General features: G+C 46.1%; 1 protein-coding gene across 22 annotated transcripts in view; it reads right to left on the bottom strand.

The window, feature by feature from the left end:
- Celf6 (CUGBP Elav-like family member 6) overlaps positions 1 to 18,216 on the bottom strand; it is a 29,806-nt gene extending 11,590 nt beyond the window's left edge. For 18 of the 22 annotated variants that reach the window (XM_035444418.1, XM_035444419.1, XM_035444420.1 and 15 more), the window contains exons 1-3: positions 17,955 to 18,099; positions 14,207 to 14,289; positions 4,938 to 4,986 (exon numbers count right to left, since the gene is read on the bottom strand). In XM_035444418.1, the coding sequence (XP_035300309.1) occupies positions 4,938 to 4,986; positions 14,207 to 14,289; positions 17,955 to 18,099 (277 nt within the window). Of the gene's footprint in view, positions 1 to 4,937; positions 4,987 to 14,206; positions 14,290 to 17,954 lie in introns of all 22 variants that reach the window. The other 4 variants (XM_035444413.1, XM_035444416.1, XM_035444414.1 and 1 more) reach the window with 1 other exon arrangement.
- Between the last annotated feature and the right edge of the window lie 617 nt (positions 18,217 to 18,833).

The raw sequence follows: 18,833 nt of genomic DNA, 5'->3' as shown, positions 1-18,833 counted from the left end.
CATAGTGGTTCTTACACTTAATGACAAATAATGCCCATTTATGTAGTAATCATTGTTTGATCAACTTAGGATCCTTACCTCTGATTTTAGATAATTTGAGGTTAATATTTTTCCATTTTGAAGCTCATGAACCTTGAGATTTTATCCCAGGAAACTTTTTCCATTTATTTACTGAGATAGGGTCTTACTATGTTGACAAGGCCAGCCTCAAACTCTTGAGCTCAAGAGATCCTCTTACCTCAGAATCCCAAGTATCTGGGATTAGTCACATGTGTCACTGCATCCAGTTTCAGAAAATATTTTGATGCTCACCTTAAAATAAATCCGGTGCTGGAGGAAAAAAATTTTTGATGTCATGTATGACCAACACAGAAATAAATATTATTCATTTGATAGAAGATGGCTTCATTCTGGGAAAGCCAATTCCTTTTTCTTTAATAGTATACTCTTCAATATATAAATGCTACTGGATACAAAGTATTCGAGGTATGGACTCTATGAACACAATGGAACTTAGCTGCAGAATTCATTGGACTGGATACATTAAAATAATACAGTCTATGAAGGTGTGGATGCCTATCTTTGAGAAAAGTGTCCCCAAGCTTTCAGGGACAGCCATGAAAGAAGAGGATCCTAGCACCTCCATTAAGCAGATTCTGCATACTGCTATCATTGTTGTGCTGTAGGCATTGGAATCCCAAGTTCTGGGGCTGGGGAAATGGCTTGGCCAGTATAGTGCTTGCTCTGCAAGCATGAAGACCCAAATTCAATCCTCAGAACCCACGTAAGAAGCTGGACATGGTGATACGTACTTGTAATTCCTGTATGGGGGAGGCAGAGATGAAAAAAGCCCTGGGACTCACTGGCCAGCTAGCCTATCCCAATGGGGTGAACCCCAGGTCCCAGAGAAATCTGTCTCAAAGAAACAAGATGGACAGCTCCTGAGAAATGACACAAGATTGACCTCTGGATACCACATGCCTTTCCATATATATACATACACATATGCACCAGCACACACATACCACAGAAGCATGAAATATCCAGTGCTACCAGTAACACCTAAAAGGGCATTAGTGTGTACATTGTATTGTCATCAAACTTCAAAACCAGAACATTAACTGTTTTTGTTAAAAGGATCATTTTATTTTCTGTATGGATGATGGGAGAACTGTGGTTCAGGTGCCAAAGAAGTCAACCCAATGGGTTTATCTGTGCTCTCACAGTGCATTTAACAAAAGGCTGAAGTAACTTCTGCTTTAATAATTATGATGTACATTTTGTATTAAGTTGTAGGGTTACCTTCAGGGGTTCCTGAAGTTAGTTTCTGACCCCTGTTTTAGGAGAAAAAAAATCATATATTGATTCCTTCCAAATGATTAATGGGAAACTTTTAGATTACATTTGCCTTGATATCTTTGTAAGTTACATTATATGACTTATTCATGTGTGTATGGGTGCTCACATGCCATGGCATGGGTGTGGAGGTAAGAGGATAATATGTGAGAGTCATTTGTCTTTTCTACCATGTAGGTACCAGGGATAGATCTCAGGACATCAGATTTAACAACAAGGGTCTTTACTTGTTGAATTACCACACCTGCACCAACATCTTTATAAAAAAAGTTTGGTTTTTGTTTTGAAACAGGGTCTCACATCATAGCCCAAGCTGGCCTGAAACTTACTATTTAGCCCATGGTGGCCTCAAACCCATGGCGGTTCTCCTACTTTAGTCTCCCAAATTCTGGGATTCCAGGCATCAGCAACCTTGATATCCTTTAAATGGAACACAAGTGTTCTTTTCAGACACAGAAACTATTAGTAATCAGCTGTAAACTAAAGGCTTCAACTCAAGCAATAATAAAAATATGCAGGTTCACCAGTTTGGAATACAAGAACAGGTGCAATCAGGCTTATAATATGTTTGAGATCACTGAAATAAGACTTTAATGGGACAGATTGTCCCATGTTGGTGTTTACTACATTTCAGAGACAAGACATTAATAAAAATCATCTTTAAAAAACATGAGCTTCACTGGGCGTTGGTGGGCACGCCTTTAATCCCAGCACTCGGGAGGCAGAGGCAGGTGGATCTCTGTGAGTTCGAGGCCAGCCTGGTCTCCAGAGCGAGTGTCAGGATAGGCTCCAAAGCTACACAGAGAAACCCTGTCTTGAAAAAACAAAAAACAAAAAACAAAAACACCAAAAAAAAAAAAAAAAAAAAAACATGAGCTTCTCAGACAGGTGTGGTGGTGCATACCTTTAATACCAGCACTTGGGAGGCAGAAGCAGGTGGATCTTTGAGTACAAAGACAGCCAAAGCTACACAGTGAGACCTGGTCTCAAAAACAAACAAACAAAAACAATAAAATTGAGCTTCTCACATGTTAGACAGCAATCAAACTCTATAAGGGGGTGCTGAGAAGATGGCTCGGCTATTACGAGGGCTTATTGCTTTATCAGAGACCCACAAGGCAGGTCCTAGAACCCATCCTGAGCAACTCACAAACACCTACAACTCAAGCTCCAAGGGATCCAATGCCCATTTCTGGCTTCTGCAGGCACACATACATACATACATACATACATACATACACACACACACACACACACACACACATCATTTCTTTAATCTAGAAGAGATATGTGATAGCCCTGAAGAAAAACAACTCATTTTGATTAGTCTCATGATTATAGAACACAGGTCAGCCAGTAAATACAGTATTTATAAATGACAATGGCTCAGTTTTTTTTTTTTTTCCGAGACAGGGTTTCTCTGTGGCTTTGGAGGCTGTCCTGGAACTAGCTCTTGTAGACCAGGCTGGTCTCAAACTCACAGAGATCCACCTGCCTCTGCCTCCCGAGTGCTGGGATTAAAGGTGTGCGCCACCAACACCTGGCTTAAGGCTCAGTTGTTTTTGCAAGACTTCCTACATTTACTCCTCTCCTGAATATGTAGCAAGGAGGCACTGAGAAATCTAGTCGTGCGCATTTGCAAGGATTATTCAATGTTGTGCCCAGAATGCATAGTCTTTGAAAGCCATCACTTGTCAAGAAAAATCTGTATAACACAACACTCCTGAAGTAATAAATTCAGCTGGTAAGCAGCCCTCCTTTCAGGCAGACTTCTTGTCCTGTCCCTGAACTACTCTGAACATGAAAGGGTGGACAGGTGAGATGCTTCATGTATAGAATTTGTCAGTGATGTGACACTTGCAAATTCTGTACAGCTAAAAAAGGAGGAAGAAAATGTGAATACTCAAGCTGATGCCAGGAGGCCAGCAGAAGTGTTACTGTCATGGAGGCACCTTCTGAGCAGCCAACTGCTGAGTTCTGATGGGACATGAGGTATCCTGAGTATCACAGCACATGGACCAGTTCCAAGCAAGATTCCAAGTTGTACCATGTCCTTCTGAGTTCTGGGGCCTCAGAACATGTCAGTCCCTCTGCCTGAGGAATATACTTCCTCTATCCTCCTTTCTCTGTCTGACTACTTTCTGTTACCCTTTGAGGTCACTTTGGGAGCTCACTTTGACTTCCTAGCATAGGTTAGCTGCCCCTTATTTGTGTCCCCACAGGCTCATCCTAGACTTTTCCTTGAGAAACACATTCACACTGAACAGTGAGCCCTTGTTTGTTTTCCCACCTGTCCCCTCATAATCTGGGGACTCCATGGGACCATGTCTGCCAGATTTTGGTATTCCTAGAAATATTGGTTGCATAGTTGAAGAATTATACAGTTCATTCTATTTTTTTCTCAGCTCACTCATTTACTCATAGGTAACTTTTTTGAGGGACTATGTCATGTATGTGGGCTGGGTAGGGTTTAGAACATGGCCAACAATGGCCTCAATCCCTAACAGAGCTTCCCAACAAGAAGAGATTTTTGAATATGTTTTGTATGCAATTGGAACATCAGAAAAGCCTGTCTGGAAACACTGAGATGAAAAAGGAGGACATTCATGGGAAGAGAAAGGAACTTAGACATATTTCTCCAAGGCAATGTAGGACTGATAATATCTTGACTAGAGATTATGAATCAAAGACAAATATCAGAGAATCTAAAGGAAGGAAGGAATTTTTATTGGGATCAAACAGAACCCCGATGCCACCAAAACTCCCAGTGAATGTCAATAAGAAATCAAGAAAAGGTGTGAAGGAATTAGTAGAGTGTCAATACATGTCTCTATCAACTGAGTTCCATTCTCTCCTAATTCTTAAGACTCTCACATAACAAAGGTATAGCTGATCTTGGGTCAGATAGACAGAGAAAGTTATCAGAGAGGGAGAGCTAGCAGACACCAAGGAGATACCCTGGAATAATCTAAAACTCAAAAGCAAGAAAAATACCAAGTACTGATTCAAGAAGAAAACACTGCCTTTCTGGCAGGGAAGCTGGTCAGAACATGGCTATGAGAGCTCCTCATCACTCTTCTTAAGAAGCAGCAGTCTCTCTACCAGCTAAGGATGTCTAAAGACTTCTGTGAGCCTTAGAACACAGCTAAGTTCCTTACTATGGCTCACAATACTTGTTGTGCCAGCTCATCTTTTATGGTGATTAATCAGGCCATGACAGGAAAGGAATGAGTGGCCCCTTCTGTGGACCCAGAGGAATCTGTAAAAGAATAACTCCAGCTTGCTTCTTTATATGCACCTGTAAATTCTGCCTGGCAAGGCAGTAACGACCATTCTCCAGGAGTAAAGTAGCAAGAGCTCCCTTCCTCTGCCTCTGCCCTTTCTGGGTCTGAGCTCTCTAGAACCCTCCCTTCTCAGTTTGAGTTGGGATGGCTGAACTACTTCTTGAGACACACAATTCCAGACTCCACTGATCTGGGCTGGGTTTAGTCATAAGCCCTGGCAGAGGACTAACTCCAGAAGTGGGCCCACCCATCCTCTACTCAGGTACCACGCTGAGGTTTGTCAGACAGGGAAGTTACCTCCTCGGCCCTCACTGGCAGCAGGCTTCACTTGGATCGGACGATTCATCTGAAAGACATGGGACCAACACACCCTTTTAGCAATGACTGTCTGGTCCCAAGGCCTCATTCTTCCCACTGAGCTCCTCAGACACTGAGTCCCAGCCCTCTTTGCACTCTGCACCCCTCCACTCCCATTGGGATTATAGATTCTCTCCAAGATTGTTTCCTTAATCCCAGGTGTTTAGAAAGTGCTGGAACCTGAAGGAGTGGATGGTGGGAAACTCCGTGGGAAACATAGAATGGAAGCGATGGCCAAAGAAATTCTTCTGTCTTGGACTCAGGGTAACTCCATGTGGTGCTTGTTTCTCAGGCTCCTGAACTTGCGTAAAAGCTTTGAGTGAGAGGAATTGGGTGGGAGGGTGTAATTGCTCTAGCACACTTGTGATTTATGTCTAAAACTGTGAATATAGCTGTATGTTATTTAGATTAAACAGTCTGGGACTCAGACTTAGTGCTATATACCCCTAACTCTGCCATTTCTTGGTCATATGATTTTAAGTAAGCCACTATCTCTCAAATTCAGTTAACTAATCAGGGAAAACATTCCCAACTATCTGTGCCATGATAGTCTCTGCACTCATCCCTTCATCCCTCCTGGGTGCCTCTTTCCCTGACAGCGCTAGGGTTCTCTAGGCACCATTTTTCTTCCTGCTCATCTCTGTCTTCCAATTCTTCTTGGATCACTTCACCCACACCCACAGCCCCAGCAGCTATCCACACAGGGATGACTCAGACCTCTGCGTCTCCAGCCCACACTCTCTCCTGAGCCTCAGACCCATGTTTTCCAGCTGCTCGCTGGGCATCCTGGCTAGAAAGGCCCACTGGCACTTCCCACTCAACACACCAGAATCCGAGCTCATCTTTTCACCCAAACTCAATCCTCCATCACTCAGCTTATAAACCTAGAAAGCAACTTAACTTTTCCCTCCAACCCTTCCCTCCTCCAGCCAGCTTCACCTTTTAATTCAGGGGTTCCCTGATCAGAAGTGGCTAAAAAAAAATCACCTGGGAACCATATATCAGATTATTCAGGTGGGGGACTGTATAACCTGAAAGAACTCCTAGGTGAGTCAATATATACCCCACCTTCCCATCCCCCAACCACCCTAAGTGAATTCATGATTGAATCCCCATCTCACCTTCCTCTCATAGGTGTTGTGGGGATCACATGAGGTAATGGGGGTGCAGAAGGTCTTGGTAAACTGCCAAGAGCTGGGTGCGTGGGATGTGAGGGATTGATGTTGGGGGCAGACAGCTGAGTGCCGGGAGAAAGGAACAGCGGCCTTCCTGTTCCTGGAGGAAGGGGTAACTGATGCCCATCTGGCCTGAGAAGGTGATGATCTGACCCCCTCCTCTCAGGAAACGTACTGCTTCTGCACCAATCAGGGGCCACTCCATCCTTTCCAATGTGCTCGTTGCCGAGACAACAGGCAGCTTCCTGTTACCATAGCCACAAGTGCTACCCAGTAACCATGGTAACACCCTGGCAGTCACAGCTGAGCAATTTCTTTGGATCAAATTTTGGGGTGGGAGGGGTGAGGGAGACTCATTTTAAAAAAATAAAAAAAGAAAGGAAAACAGGCCAAGCCTAAACCATTGTAATTCCCCCTCCCACCCAAGGCTCTGACACACCCACCCTCTGGTAGTAGAGCACCTGCAGTGTACCAGGCTGTGGGTGGGGGCCGAGACACCGACAGGACTCAGGTTGTAGTCTAGAGGGGATGACAGATCAATCCAAGCAGATCAGGGCGAGCTGGACAGGTCTGGACTGGCCTGGACCAGGGACCAGGAGGACAGGACCAGTCCCTAGGCATGGCCACCTGTGAGTGTGGAGGAGAAACCAAGAGACAGAGCTATGGAGAGCAGAGACATGGGGAGTGATGGAGAAACACAGCAAGACAGAAATTATGGGAGAAAGTAAGAGACAGACCTAGAAAAGGGCAAAGAAAGAGAATTACTGGTGGGGATGCAAAGGAAAGGAAGGGGTGGGGGCAGAAAGCAGGTCTGGGGGAGCAAGGAGAGCCTGGTAGAAAGGAGAGGGGCTGAAGCCTGAGCTAGGGGGTCAGTGAGAGTGAACAAAACCATCATTATTTTATTAGTTCTTAAATAGATCCTGAGGATCTTTCTCTGGAGCCGAGAGTGACAAGCGCATGTGACAGCAGCGGTTTCCATGGTAGCTCCTGGCTGGGTTTCCTGGGAGATGGTGCTCATTGGTGCTCTGGAGGGATGATCCTTTCCCTCCTCCCAACCACCTGACCTTTCGATGGAAAGTGGATATTGGGTGGTACATATGAATTCCTGCATGGGCCTACCAGGGTCCAGTCCTTAGAGGCTCAAGGTCTACACCTTCTGCCAGTTGGGCATGCTGCCAACCTTTCTTGAACTCTGTAATGAACCCCAGTGATACGTAGATGGAGACTTCCCTCATAGGCTCACAGAGAAGATGAGGTCCCCATTTTCTGAGAGCCCACTGGATGCTAAACCTTCCCCTGGGACTATTTATTTGTCTCCATATCTTTCTAACCACTTCAGGAGTCCACTGTCTCCAAATTATGGATGAGAAAGCTGAGGCCCAGGGAGAGGAGTTTATTTGTCCAGGAGCACATTGTGGGTGCTCTGAGATTCATCGGTCTGCCTGGTGGTAAAGCTCCTGATTTTTGCATCCTACTGCTCAACTGCTTGTTCTTTTTTATTTGTTTGTTGTTTTGCTTTTAAGAGAGTTTCACTATGTAGCTCAGGCTGTCCTAGAACTTGCTGATAGCCTAAGCTGTCATGCCACAAACTCATGATCCTCCTGCCTCAGCCTCCTGACTGCTGGGTGATAGGTATCATCACCCCCAGCTCATGTCCACTGAGCATGCTTGTACATGCATGTATACCTGTGTGTGTATGTGGGGGTTCATAGCTGATATCAGGTCTCTTTCTCACTCTATAAAAAGACTTATTTTTATTTTATGTGTATGGATGTTTTGTCTGCATGTACATCTGTGCATCATGTGTACACACAGAAACTAGAAGAGAGTATTGAATCCCCTGAAACTGTAGTTACAGTTGGCTCTAAGCTTCCATGTTGATGCTGGGAATCAAGTCTAGGTCTTCTGGAAGAACATCCAGTGCTCTTAACCAAGAGTCCCTCTCATTTTTTTTTCAGACTGGGTCTATTACTGAACCTGGAGTTCTGTGATTCAGCTAGACTGGCTGGCCAGCAAACATGGGGATTTCCTACAATCATGGGATTACAGGAATGGATCATTGCCATTGACTTTGTATATGGATTCTGAGGGAGCAAATTCAGGTCCCCATGCTTGCACAGTGAGCACTTTACTGACTGAACCATATCTCCAGCCTTCAATTCCATTCTTAACACATGAACACAAATAACGAGACGCAGAGGAACGAGGAGACAAAGCAGGGTGAAGAAGTGTTAGTGAGGCTAGCTGCAGCTGAGGAGGCTGACACAGGAAACGATCCATGATGAAACAGTGTTTGACCTGGGCCTTGTAGGTCAGAGCAGATGGAGATAATGGGAGAGGCAGGGCACGCAGCAGAGCATTCTAGATGGCTAGACTAGACACAGAGAGAGCATCAAGCCTGAAAAAGCAAGGGCTCCGGCTCCTGAAGACAGACTGCTCATGAGACAGATGTGAACTTCAATCCTGGTTACATCACTGGCAACTTCTCTAAGGTCTTTGAGCCTCAGTATCCCCACCCATAAAAGGGGGAATCATGGTCCTATGCTTGAGGGTTTATGGCGAAAACAACAAAAGTCAGATCTTAGTAGATATACTAGATGTGATAGGTTGTGTTTGTCTTTTTGTGTGACACTGTGTGTCTTTTGACTTTTTTTTAAAAGACTTTTTATTTATTATGTATACAACATTCTGCTTCCATGTATATCTGCACACCAGAAGAGGGCACCTGATCTCATAATGGATGGTTGTGAGCCACCATGTGGTTGCTGGGAATTGAACTCAGGACCTCTGGAAGAGCAGCAGGGGCTCTTAACCTCTGAGCCATCTCTCCAGCCCGTCTTTTGACTTTTTAAATTCTTGCTTTTGTTTTTATTTTGTTTTGGTAAGAGGGGGTGAAACTAGAAGGCAGGCAGGGGCCAGATCAGAGCAGGCCGTTAAAAAAAAAATGTCAAGGATTTTTGACATGGATATATTTCAAATGCTATAGGGATCCAGAGAGGGACTTTAAATGGAGGACAGGTGATGATCTGGTCTTTTCAGTCTTGGAAAGTATCTCATAAGTTGTCACAGTGCAGAGAGAGGGTTGGGAAGGGAGTGAGAAGAGGCAGGAAGTCAATGATGCCGGAGGGAGGTGAGAATTCAGTAACTCTCACCATTGTAGAAGGAAATGGACAGACGCAAAAGACGCTTGGGACAAATGAACTAAACTGTAGTTCTGCTGAGGGTGGGGCTGAGGCAAAGGAGGGCATGTGGACTGATTCTTGGGTTTACAGCTCAGGAATTGGGAGAACATTGCTTCCCTGGCTCTGAGACTCAACTCCACAGGCAGGGATTATGAGGAACACCTGAGGTTTTGGCATGCTACTCATGGCTGGAGGAGAAAGCTGCTCATGAGAGCTACTGGGCAACACATAAGCAGGGGAAGGGTCTGGAAGGAAATGGGGGCATTGATTCTTGAACCACAAACTTGTGAGATTGCAGGTGAGCCTTCATCTTGACCGATCACCTGTTCCCCCAAAAGTTTCCCAAGCCCATGTCTTTGTCAGGGCCCTGAAGGAGAAACCTAGGTGAATATCAGAGAAAGGAGAACATCGTACTCCAGGAAGTGGGGTGTGGAAGGTTAGAGGCAACCAGACCTGTACAAAGCCCTATTCTCTTGATCTGTAAGTAGAAGGGAAGCAAGGTCTATCCCACTTCTCAGATAGACTTGTCTAAAACACCTGTCTTTGGGCTATCCATCACCCTGTCCTGACTTCTATCTCTCATGCAGCATCCCCTTCCCACAGGAAGGGGTTTTATCAGCACTCCCCTGAGAAGGACTGCTGGTGAGTCTAGGAGAAGTGTCTTGAGGGTCAAAGGCTAGTATGGCAAACATCAACAGCATGGTTTTAAGGACTTGGTTCTAACACTTCTTCATTTTTTTTTTAGGTTTTTGAGACAGGGTTTCTTTGTGTACTCTGGCTGTCCTGGAACTTACTCTGTAGACCAGGGTGGCCCCGAACTCACAGACATCCACCTGCCTCTGCCTCCCAAGTGCTGCTTGTTTACCACACTTCTTCTAACCCAGCTCACTATCAAATCCCATGAGCTTTAGAGTCCATGTGCATTTCATAAACCCATCATTTCCTCTCCATTCCTGCATCACCCCAGCTCTGGAGTAGCCTGCTTCACTATTGGCTAATGCAGAAGCGACATTGTCCTATAGGGCCATCTTGCCTCCACTATTGCTCCCTCTTCCGTTCAGTCTTCACACTGTAGCCAGAGTAATTTTCAAAACTTCATCCATATCTCTTCTTTAATCTACTCATAACCGGCTGTCAGAACTCGTGTGTCCTGTCTCCTCTACCCAACACGCACAGTACTCCCCACCCACTCACAGCCATGACCATCATTGCTGGGAGACACCCTCCTGTCAGTTCTCATATTATCCTCAGAATTTCAGAAGTGGCCTTTGGCTTTTAGGTTTTCAGACCCTCAGATATGAAGAAAGCATCTGGTAGCACCTCCTTTCTCCCCACTCCTGAGGCCTCTTTTACAGGCCCAGATGTAACTCCAACAGAGTGCAATGAATTACTTCTGAGCCAGGCATGTCTTGAGGACATGGCTTAATCTATACAATGTAGTGGGATATAACTTCTTGGTCATAGAATGTAGTAGGATTGAATTTTTTTGTTTTTGTTTTTCGAGACAGGGTTTCTCTGTGTAGCTTTGGAGCCTATTCTGGCACTTGCTCTGGAGACCAGGCTAGCCTCGAACTCACAGAGATCCACCTGCCTCTGCCTCCCGAGTGCTGGGATTAAAGGCGTGCACCACCAACGCCCGGCTAAGATTGAACTTTTATTTTCTCCCCTCCCAAGCTGTTTTGCACAGGACATAACTTGTGCAAGCAAATACATTCCTCTACTTGGTTGTATTTGCCTCCTATTTAGTGTCTGGAGGGGCAGGTTCCTCCAAAGAAGGGAGGTCATGGGCAGGGAGATAGGGACGCCCTCCTAATCCCAGAGTCGGGAATGGAGTTGCCCTCATTCTCTTCAGGTGGATTCTAGAACTAGAATGAGGCTCAAAGAAACAGCAGTAGCTTCCTCAGGAAGAGGCTTCAGGAATTAGAAGCCAGGCAGCAGATGGCTGCAATTTGAAGGAAGTTTTCAGCTTCAAATACGTGGCAGAGACTGGCAGTGGGTAAATGGAGAGGATCTGAGAGAAGGCCTCACTCCAGAACAAACTGTGCTATTTCCCATCAAGTTTCAGGCTTTCTTGGGGGGGGGGGGTCATCCAGCCTTTACAGGCTTCATTCCCTTTACAGTCCTGCCAGCAAAAGTGCTGACAGAAGTCTTATCCCTGTTTCTCCAGCAGATGGCAGCTACACCCAGGACCCGGTGCCTACAGAAGGCTGGGCGCCTGTTCCTCTCTGGTGAAAGTTGCTGCTGCCCCCTGGCAAGCTCGGAAAAAGATTGATGGCATGGATGTTGCCGGGGCTAGCCAACAGTGCCATTGATTTTCATTTAAGAGGATAATTAAATATTAATTTTCACTTTGTTAAGTTGAGAAGGGTGAGTAACGCCAATCCTGGCAGTAACAGAGGAAGCCAGGCCACACTGGAGGTCTGCAGATGGAAGGGTGGAAGAAGGCACAAATCCTCAGTTGCCATACTATTCAGCAACTAAGCCCCATCTGCTACCAAGTTAGCTCATGTAATAGTGGAGCAATTAAGTCAATAGACTAAGAGGGTTCAATGACCAGAGTTTCTCACAGGTGAACAGGTCAATGTAGGACTCAGTCTCCTCATCTGTAAGATGGGGAAGGGGGATCCAATAACAATACCTTCTTCAAAAAGGATGAAATAACTTGGAACACATACAATGCCATGAATATTGGTGCTGATAACTGTCGATGGTTATTACTATTTTGCTTTTCTCCCTTAGAATTCTTCCAGGTCTAGGGCTTCACTGTCCTTTTCCAAGGAGTACCGTTCTTATAAAACCCCACAGGTACTGTTCATCACTTCTTCAATAGCTTTTCCTCCCCAGCCCATATTAATTTTCCCAGGGCTTTCCAGGTAAAGTCCAAATCTCCAAATCTCCCACTGTTTCCCCTTCAACTGCAGCCCTCTGTAGGATCCTGCCCTTAGCCTGGCCAAGACTCTCTTGCCCCACCCCCACTCCCTGCCCCTCTTCTCCAGTGGGCCCATCAGATTCATACCCACCTGTTTCTTTCAACTCCGAAATTTTTACCACAGTTTCCTGCATGGGTGTTCCAGCTTGCTCGATGCCTATGCTAGCAGCAGGAATCGTTTGCTCCCATGGTTAGATGAATGACGCTTTCTATAACTGCTCCTACTAACGTTACCATTTCAATTACTGCTATTACCACCACCAGCTAAGCCAGGCTGCAGGCTTACTTTCTGCTGTGCTCTGTACTTCACATGACTTAGCCCATCTGCCCACGAACTCAGTCTTTTTGTTTTGTTTTGTTGTTTCTTTTTGTTGTTGTTTTCTGAGCTAGGGTCTCTCTGTGTAGCTCTAGCTGTCCTGGCACTCACTCTGTAGACCAAACTGGCCTTGAACTCCTGGAGATCCCTCTACTTCTACCTCCTGAGTGCTGGGACTAAAGCCACCACTGCCCGGCTTGACTTCAGTCTTATAGTGAAGAAACTCAAGTTTTATCTTATCTTTTGAGACAGGGTCTCACTATATAGCTCTGGTTGTCCTGGAACCCACTATACAGATCAGGTTGGTCTCAAACTCATAGCTCTGCCTGCCTCTGCCTTTGAAGTGCTAGGATTAAAACTATGCCCAGAATAACTCAGGTTTTAAACCCACTCAGAGTCACAGAGTTGGTGAATGACTGGAAAGCTCCATTTCATAGAACAAAGCTGAAATGGGTACCCGTTTCTTACTCTCATTGATCTTGCTCTTGCCGTCTGGGACCATCTACAGAAAATCAAGTCCTTTGTCAGGATCTTAAGGCAACAGTCCCATTTACTGGGACTTTCTTACTACAGCCCAAGGAGCTGCAAGTACAACCCATGCCCTACAGATGAGTAAACTAAAGTGTGAGTGGAAGGAAACAGAACTGGTAAGTGACAAAGGTGAGACTTAAATCCAAGTCTAAAAGATGTGAAACCAAGTATTTTTAATTATCATGTTATGATGTGTTCATATTAAAATCCTATTGAATTCTTTTATTTCCATATATATATACATTGCATATATATATATATATATATGCAATTCCTTTGAACATATCTCATGACATATTTAGTGTCTGTGTGCCTTTATTCTATCCAGTCTCTTTCTAGTAAGCCAAGGACCTTAATTGTAAAATGGATATTGTCCCAGACTTTGCCTACCCATGATATTTGAATCTTGTTCTTTTTCCAGACACAACAGTCCTCAGGTAGGAGAAAATGAAGCTGGGAAGTATGTTTTACTCTTGGCAACCCATGCTAGATCCTAATTGTCATTACCACATGGATGGTAGATTCCAATTTTCTTTTGTTTGTGGCCATCATTAGTTAAGACCGGGTCATATAATCCTGGGTGTCTATAAAACCAAGAAGTCTCTTTTAACTCTAGCTATGTTTTGTAATATAGAGAGAAGACTATTTTGGTGAGTCAAGGTACCCCAAACATATTACAGGAAGACGACCACAGGAAAGCACCATCTAGGACCAAAAGATTGGAGAAGACAGATACTGACTCAGCAGAGCCTCTCCCATAATACTACATACATACTCACATGTAGTGACAAGTAACACCTGAAACCACGATTTTAGCCAAAGTGGAAATTTCTAACTTAGCTCACATCACTGATATCTCTTCTAAAAAAACGGGTTGGAACACTTGCCCAGAAGACTGAGTGTAATATGGGGCTTGAGTTGTTCAAGGAACACGTAAACCCTTTCCAGGGTAGATGACACTGTTCTAATTGCTAGTGTCAACTTAACCCTTTATGCTGCTTTGGCAGGCATTCAGAGCATTGTCCCAAGCCTGAGGTAATTCCCACCCAACCTGCCCTCATCCTTGTTTGACTTACCCCTGGCAGGGTCTTCTGTTCATGCAGTGCACTCTGGGCCTTGAGGGCAGAGTCCCGGGCGCAGTAGGTGAGGAAGGCACAGCCTGAGGAATAAGAGCTGGGCTCAGGGAGTTTTCTGAAACACCTTAACATTCTTCTTGGTAAGATTCAAATAAGTCAACAAACTTAGGGCCACTATCCTGTAAACATGAATACTGCCCTGGGAAGTGTTCTGTGATGGGAGAGGCTTCATGTGCTTTGGGACCTATATCCCAAAGCTCTGGCTTTCTCGCTCTTTTTCTCCTGGCCTTCTGTCCAAGAAACATCTGTACCCATACATCCAGCCATGTGCTCATCCAATTCCACAGCTTCCCTCCCCCGCCCATCCATAAGTCCTGTCAGGGCGAAACCACCCTTAGTGGCTTTGCCTTCTTCAGTGAAGAACTCTGCCCACACAATGCACATCTATTTGGGATGTAGACTCATAGTCTCCAAGGGTTGGCCTCAATTCCTTCCCAATCCAGATCCAAGTGGCAGAACGAAAATGAGGAAGATTAAGGGTTTAGGGCCAACTACTTCTCAGCTCTTCCCTTCCTAAGTTTGAAGTGGGGGTAATGGATTTGATTTGAGGCTTGGTTCAGGTTAAGGGCTTCCTGTAAGGAGGAGATTCCAGAAACTCCCTATTCCTATCCAAGGTCCTTGGTCTATCAAGACAGGGCCCTTAAAGGTTTATTTGTGACCCAACTTGGACTCCTCTAAGAGAAGCCTAGTTACTGGGGCAAGGAATGAATCTAGCGTAGGGCCTGCTATCCCACTGTGTTCAGCTTCAAAATCTGAAGTCTTCTAGAAAACACTAAAGTAAGTGTCTTCCTTTCCAATATTCACTGAGATCTCATTCATCCAGAAAATATCCAATATGTACTTATTTGGTTGGCCATTATGATGGGTTAGAGATGGAGAGGCGTTCTTGGAGATTGGATGTCATGAGGAGCACCTAAGTATGTCTCCAAGGGTTGAGGACTGTCTCCAAGAAGACACTGAGAGCAAGGATGTAACTCAGTGGTAGAGTTCTTGCCTAGCATATATGGGACTTTAGGTTCAAAACCCAGCAAATAATGATGATGATAAAATGGAAGACATTGAGTTTTCAAGAACAGGAATAGTGAGTCCTTTAGAACCAGGTGGGAAGAGGAGTGTGATTATTTCAGGTGGGAGGAATGAAAACCAAGCCAAAATGTGGTGTGTTGGAGAAATGGATAGAAAACCAATATGTATGGGTGAAGACTTGGGAGTTCAAGCAGAGTGGCTAGTGAGGTATGCAGGGATTGGGTTATACACAGCCTTAGAGATCTCAGTAAATTTTTATTCTTTCCAAAGAGCAATAGAGAGCCACTAAAGGGTTTTCACTAGGGTTGTGGCATGATAAGATTTGTATTTTCAAAACAAACCGTTTGAGTAGAGGAAGGAGAAGGACCAAGGGAAGGGAGCATGCATGTGGGAAGCCATTAGGAGCTGGCTGTAGGTTTCCATTCAAACAGCTGATTAGAAAAGCAAATGGGAAATGTTTTCTTTCTTATTTTTTTTCAGTGGCATCTTCTACAGAGATGCCTCCTTAAGATGGATGGATTGCCTACTGTTTAATGGGGACTCTTAGATACAGTCTTCTCATGTCAGTAAGGTAACTGAAGCCAGAGATTGTGTCAGTCACAGGCCAGGGTTTGGGATCTTTGAATTCCAGGCTATGGTTGCTTTCAAAGCATGGTGTTTGTCTCCCTCAATACTCAGCCATCAAAGTGAAAATGAGTCTCTCTAGAATTTAGACATCATGGCTGCTGGGAAGAGAGTTGGGATGTTGATTTAGAGACCCTCCAAGTTGCCTCTATTTCACAAGGCCACACTTTCCTTGGAAAGGTGTAGACTGTTTGGGAGACTAAATCATCTAACTCTGGGTCTCATACTTACCAGTTCTGCCAGTGAGCTGTAACATTGAACCTCAGACTGGAAGGGGCTTTATGAAAGGCTTAAGAGCCCAGGTGCTACCACAAAGAACCATGTAGATTGCTTGGGTTAAAAGGCAGAGGAATGGAAAGATAGAAATACAGAGAAGCATGGCTTAAGAGACAGATGAGTATGTGGAGGAACAGAAAATGAGGAATAGTTCAGAGACTCTGAGCATTTGAGTGTTTAAGTAAGAATTGCAGTTATTCCACAGACTTTCTTTATTTTACAGATCACCTGCAAAGATTAGTTTTATGCTTACCCACTGAATTCAATGTCTAGAAAAAGGTGCCATAAGTAATGGGAAGGAAGATAGACAGGCAGTTGGACTGAATTATAATGAGTCTGGATGATGTGAACTTGTCCTTGTGGCATTTTAAAATAACCTCACCCTAAAGGGTGGAAAATGTACCCCTACTCAAATGACCTAGGTCTTTCATGGACATTTTATCAAAGTCTCCTACCTTAGCATGCCAAGGAATGCTCTGGGGTCTCTGGTTGGAAAGAGGTAGTAGTCTGATGCTAGCTCACTAGCCTTCGGAATGAGCCTTCCCTGTAAGACCTGTCACTTTTCTCATAGGAAGACTGTGGAGGATAGTTGGTGACCCTTCCCCCACCAAAATCCTTAAGTCACATTATTTCCCAGTGGGGAAATAAGGACGTTACTCCTCAAATTATTATATGATTCTGACTCTGTTATTCCAGCCCAGCCTGGACAGACTTTTCTGCATGTAAACAAGTCTCCTCCCTTCTCTACAGGAAGAAAGGGGTGTGGCTGGACAGGACCATGGTGCTTCTGTCATCCTAAGAAGGGCAGAGAGAAGGGTCCCCATCTCCATCTCCCTCATTAGACTGACCCCACCCAGAGAGTGCTCTGGTCTGGGACCAGCCAGCAAAGAAAGGAAAACAGGAGGCCATCAGGAGGATTGAGAGGGAGTAGAGAAGCATAGGAGTGAGGATGAGGGAAGAAAAAAAGTGTATTTGTGTAAGGGAAAGCCTAAGATGAAGGGGACACAGGAAGGTGGATGTTTCCAGCTGGGGTTGAGATTCTGGATTCAGATCAAAAGAGGTAAAGCGTGTTGGGTTCTGGAAAAATGTATGCAATATCAAATATATGCAATTGTCAAATGTGAGGGCATTTGTCTCTTTGAGAGTCTCCTGGGAGGTGAATTAGACTGTGTAAATTAGACAGGTTTGAACTCTGAAGGAAAAGAGAATTTGGGTACAAGAGATGTTTAAAGCTATCAGACACAAGAGTTAAATGGAAGCTTTGGGGGTTGGTTAGGGTTGGAGGCCAGAAAGAGGGGTGCAAATCCAAGAAGTGTATCAGTGGTTAGGCCTGAGTGGGGAGGCACCAGAGGACTCTGGAAATACATGGTGGGTCCAGGGGTCAGGAGATTGGGTACTCTAGAACTGGGAGGTAGAATAAGTTTCCAAATTCCAGGGTTTGGGGTGTCTGATGGGAGGGATGGTGGAGAGGTCCAGCTGGGAGATGGGGGTAGTTGGGATGTGAGAAGTGACTAGGGATTTGGAGGTTAGAGTGAAGAACCTGTTAGGGAATTGGAGTGATGCTCAGGAGGAGGAAATTCTGGGTCTGGGGCTCTGTGACCTGGGGACGAGACAGAGCTGAGGTGGGGCAAGTACTGAACTGGAGTCGGGCTGGCTCTAGGTAGGGCTGGGGTTGGGCCTGCGTTTGGGGCCGGGGTTGGGTTGTGCTGCGCTCTAATTGGATTGGGGCTGGGTTGGGCTGGGCTGGGCTGACCCCGCGCACCTTTGTGGAGGCCGGTGAGCCGGTCCTTCAGCACCGTCAGCTCGTAGATGCGGCCGAACTCCTCGAACAGCGGCTTGAGATCCTGCTCGTCCAAGCCCCGCGGGATCTGCCCCACGAAGAGCTTGATGGCGTCGTGGTCCTTCATGGGCACAGCGGGACCTGGGTTCAGCCCGCTCATGCCGACGCCGCTGTCCGCGGTGCTGAAAGCCAGGCGCGGGCCGGGGCCGGCGGGCGGTGCAGACCCTCCGGGCGCCGCGGCCATGTCCCCGCCCCGTCCGCCCTCCCTCGCGTCCCGCTTGTCCCGCCGTCCCTTCCCTGGACTGCTGGCGAGGGCCTGGGGGAGGGGCGGGGCCCGGCGCGGGCGGGGGGCTACTCAGGGGGCGGGGCCCATCAGAGAGCTAGGGGCGGGGCAGGCTAGAAAGGGGCGTGGTCGAGGGCGGGGCGCCCGGGTCCAGCTGGAGTACCCCTCGAAGCTCTTTGGGCTCCCGCCCCAGCGCGCCTAGCCCAGCCCTGAACCCCAGCCCCCTGAGCTTAGTGACGTCAGACAGCTAGCCCGGCTAGTCTACGCAAGTGATTTGCATAATGAGATAGCGGTGGCCAATCAGAGCGGGAGTTGGCTGAGCTGGGGCGGAGGGCGGGAGGGGTGGCTGGGCTCACGCGCTCCAGTTCTCCATGGCAACCGGACCCTCAGTTGCCCTGTATGTGGAGGGTGTGCGGGCGTGGCAGTGGATGGGAAGTAGCTTCGTCATGCGTGGCGATATCTGCGGGAGTCAGAGACGATCCCTTCTTGCACACCTCCAACAGCGAGACCGTTTTCTGTGGGGCAGATGAGGCTTCCACCTCTGTATCCCTACTACCGAAGCCAGTCCCGCGAAACCC

This window comes from Cricetulus griseus, chromosome 4, assembly GCF_003668045.3.
Source record: "Cricetulus griseus strain 17A/GY chromosome 4, alternate assembly CriGri-PICRH-1.0, whole genome shotgun sequence".
In the NCBI taxonomy this organism is placed as follows: domain Eukaryota; kingdom Metazoa; phylum Chordata; class Mammalia; order Rodentia; family Cricetidae; genus Cricetulus; species Cricetulus griseus.
Note: the sequence above shows the minus strand (reverse complement) of the source record. Positions and strands in the feature narration are given on the sequence as shown.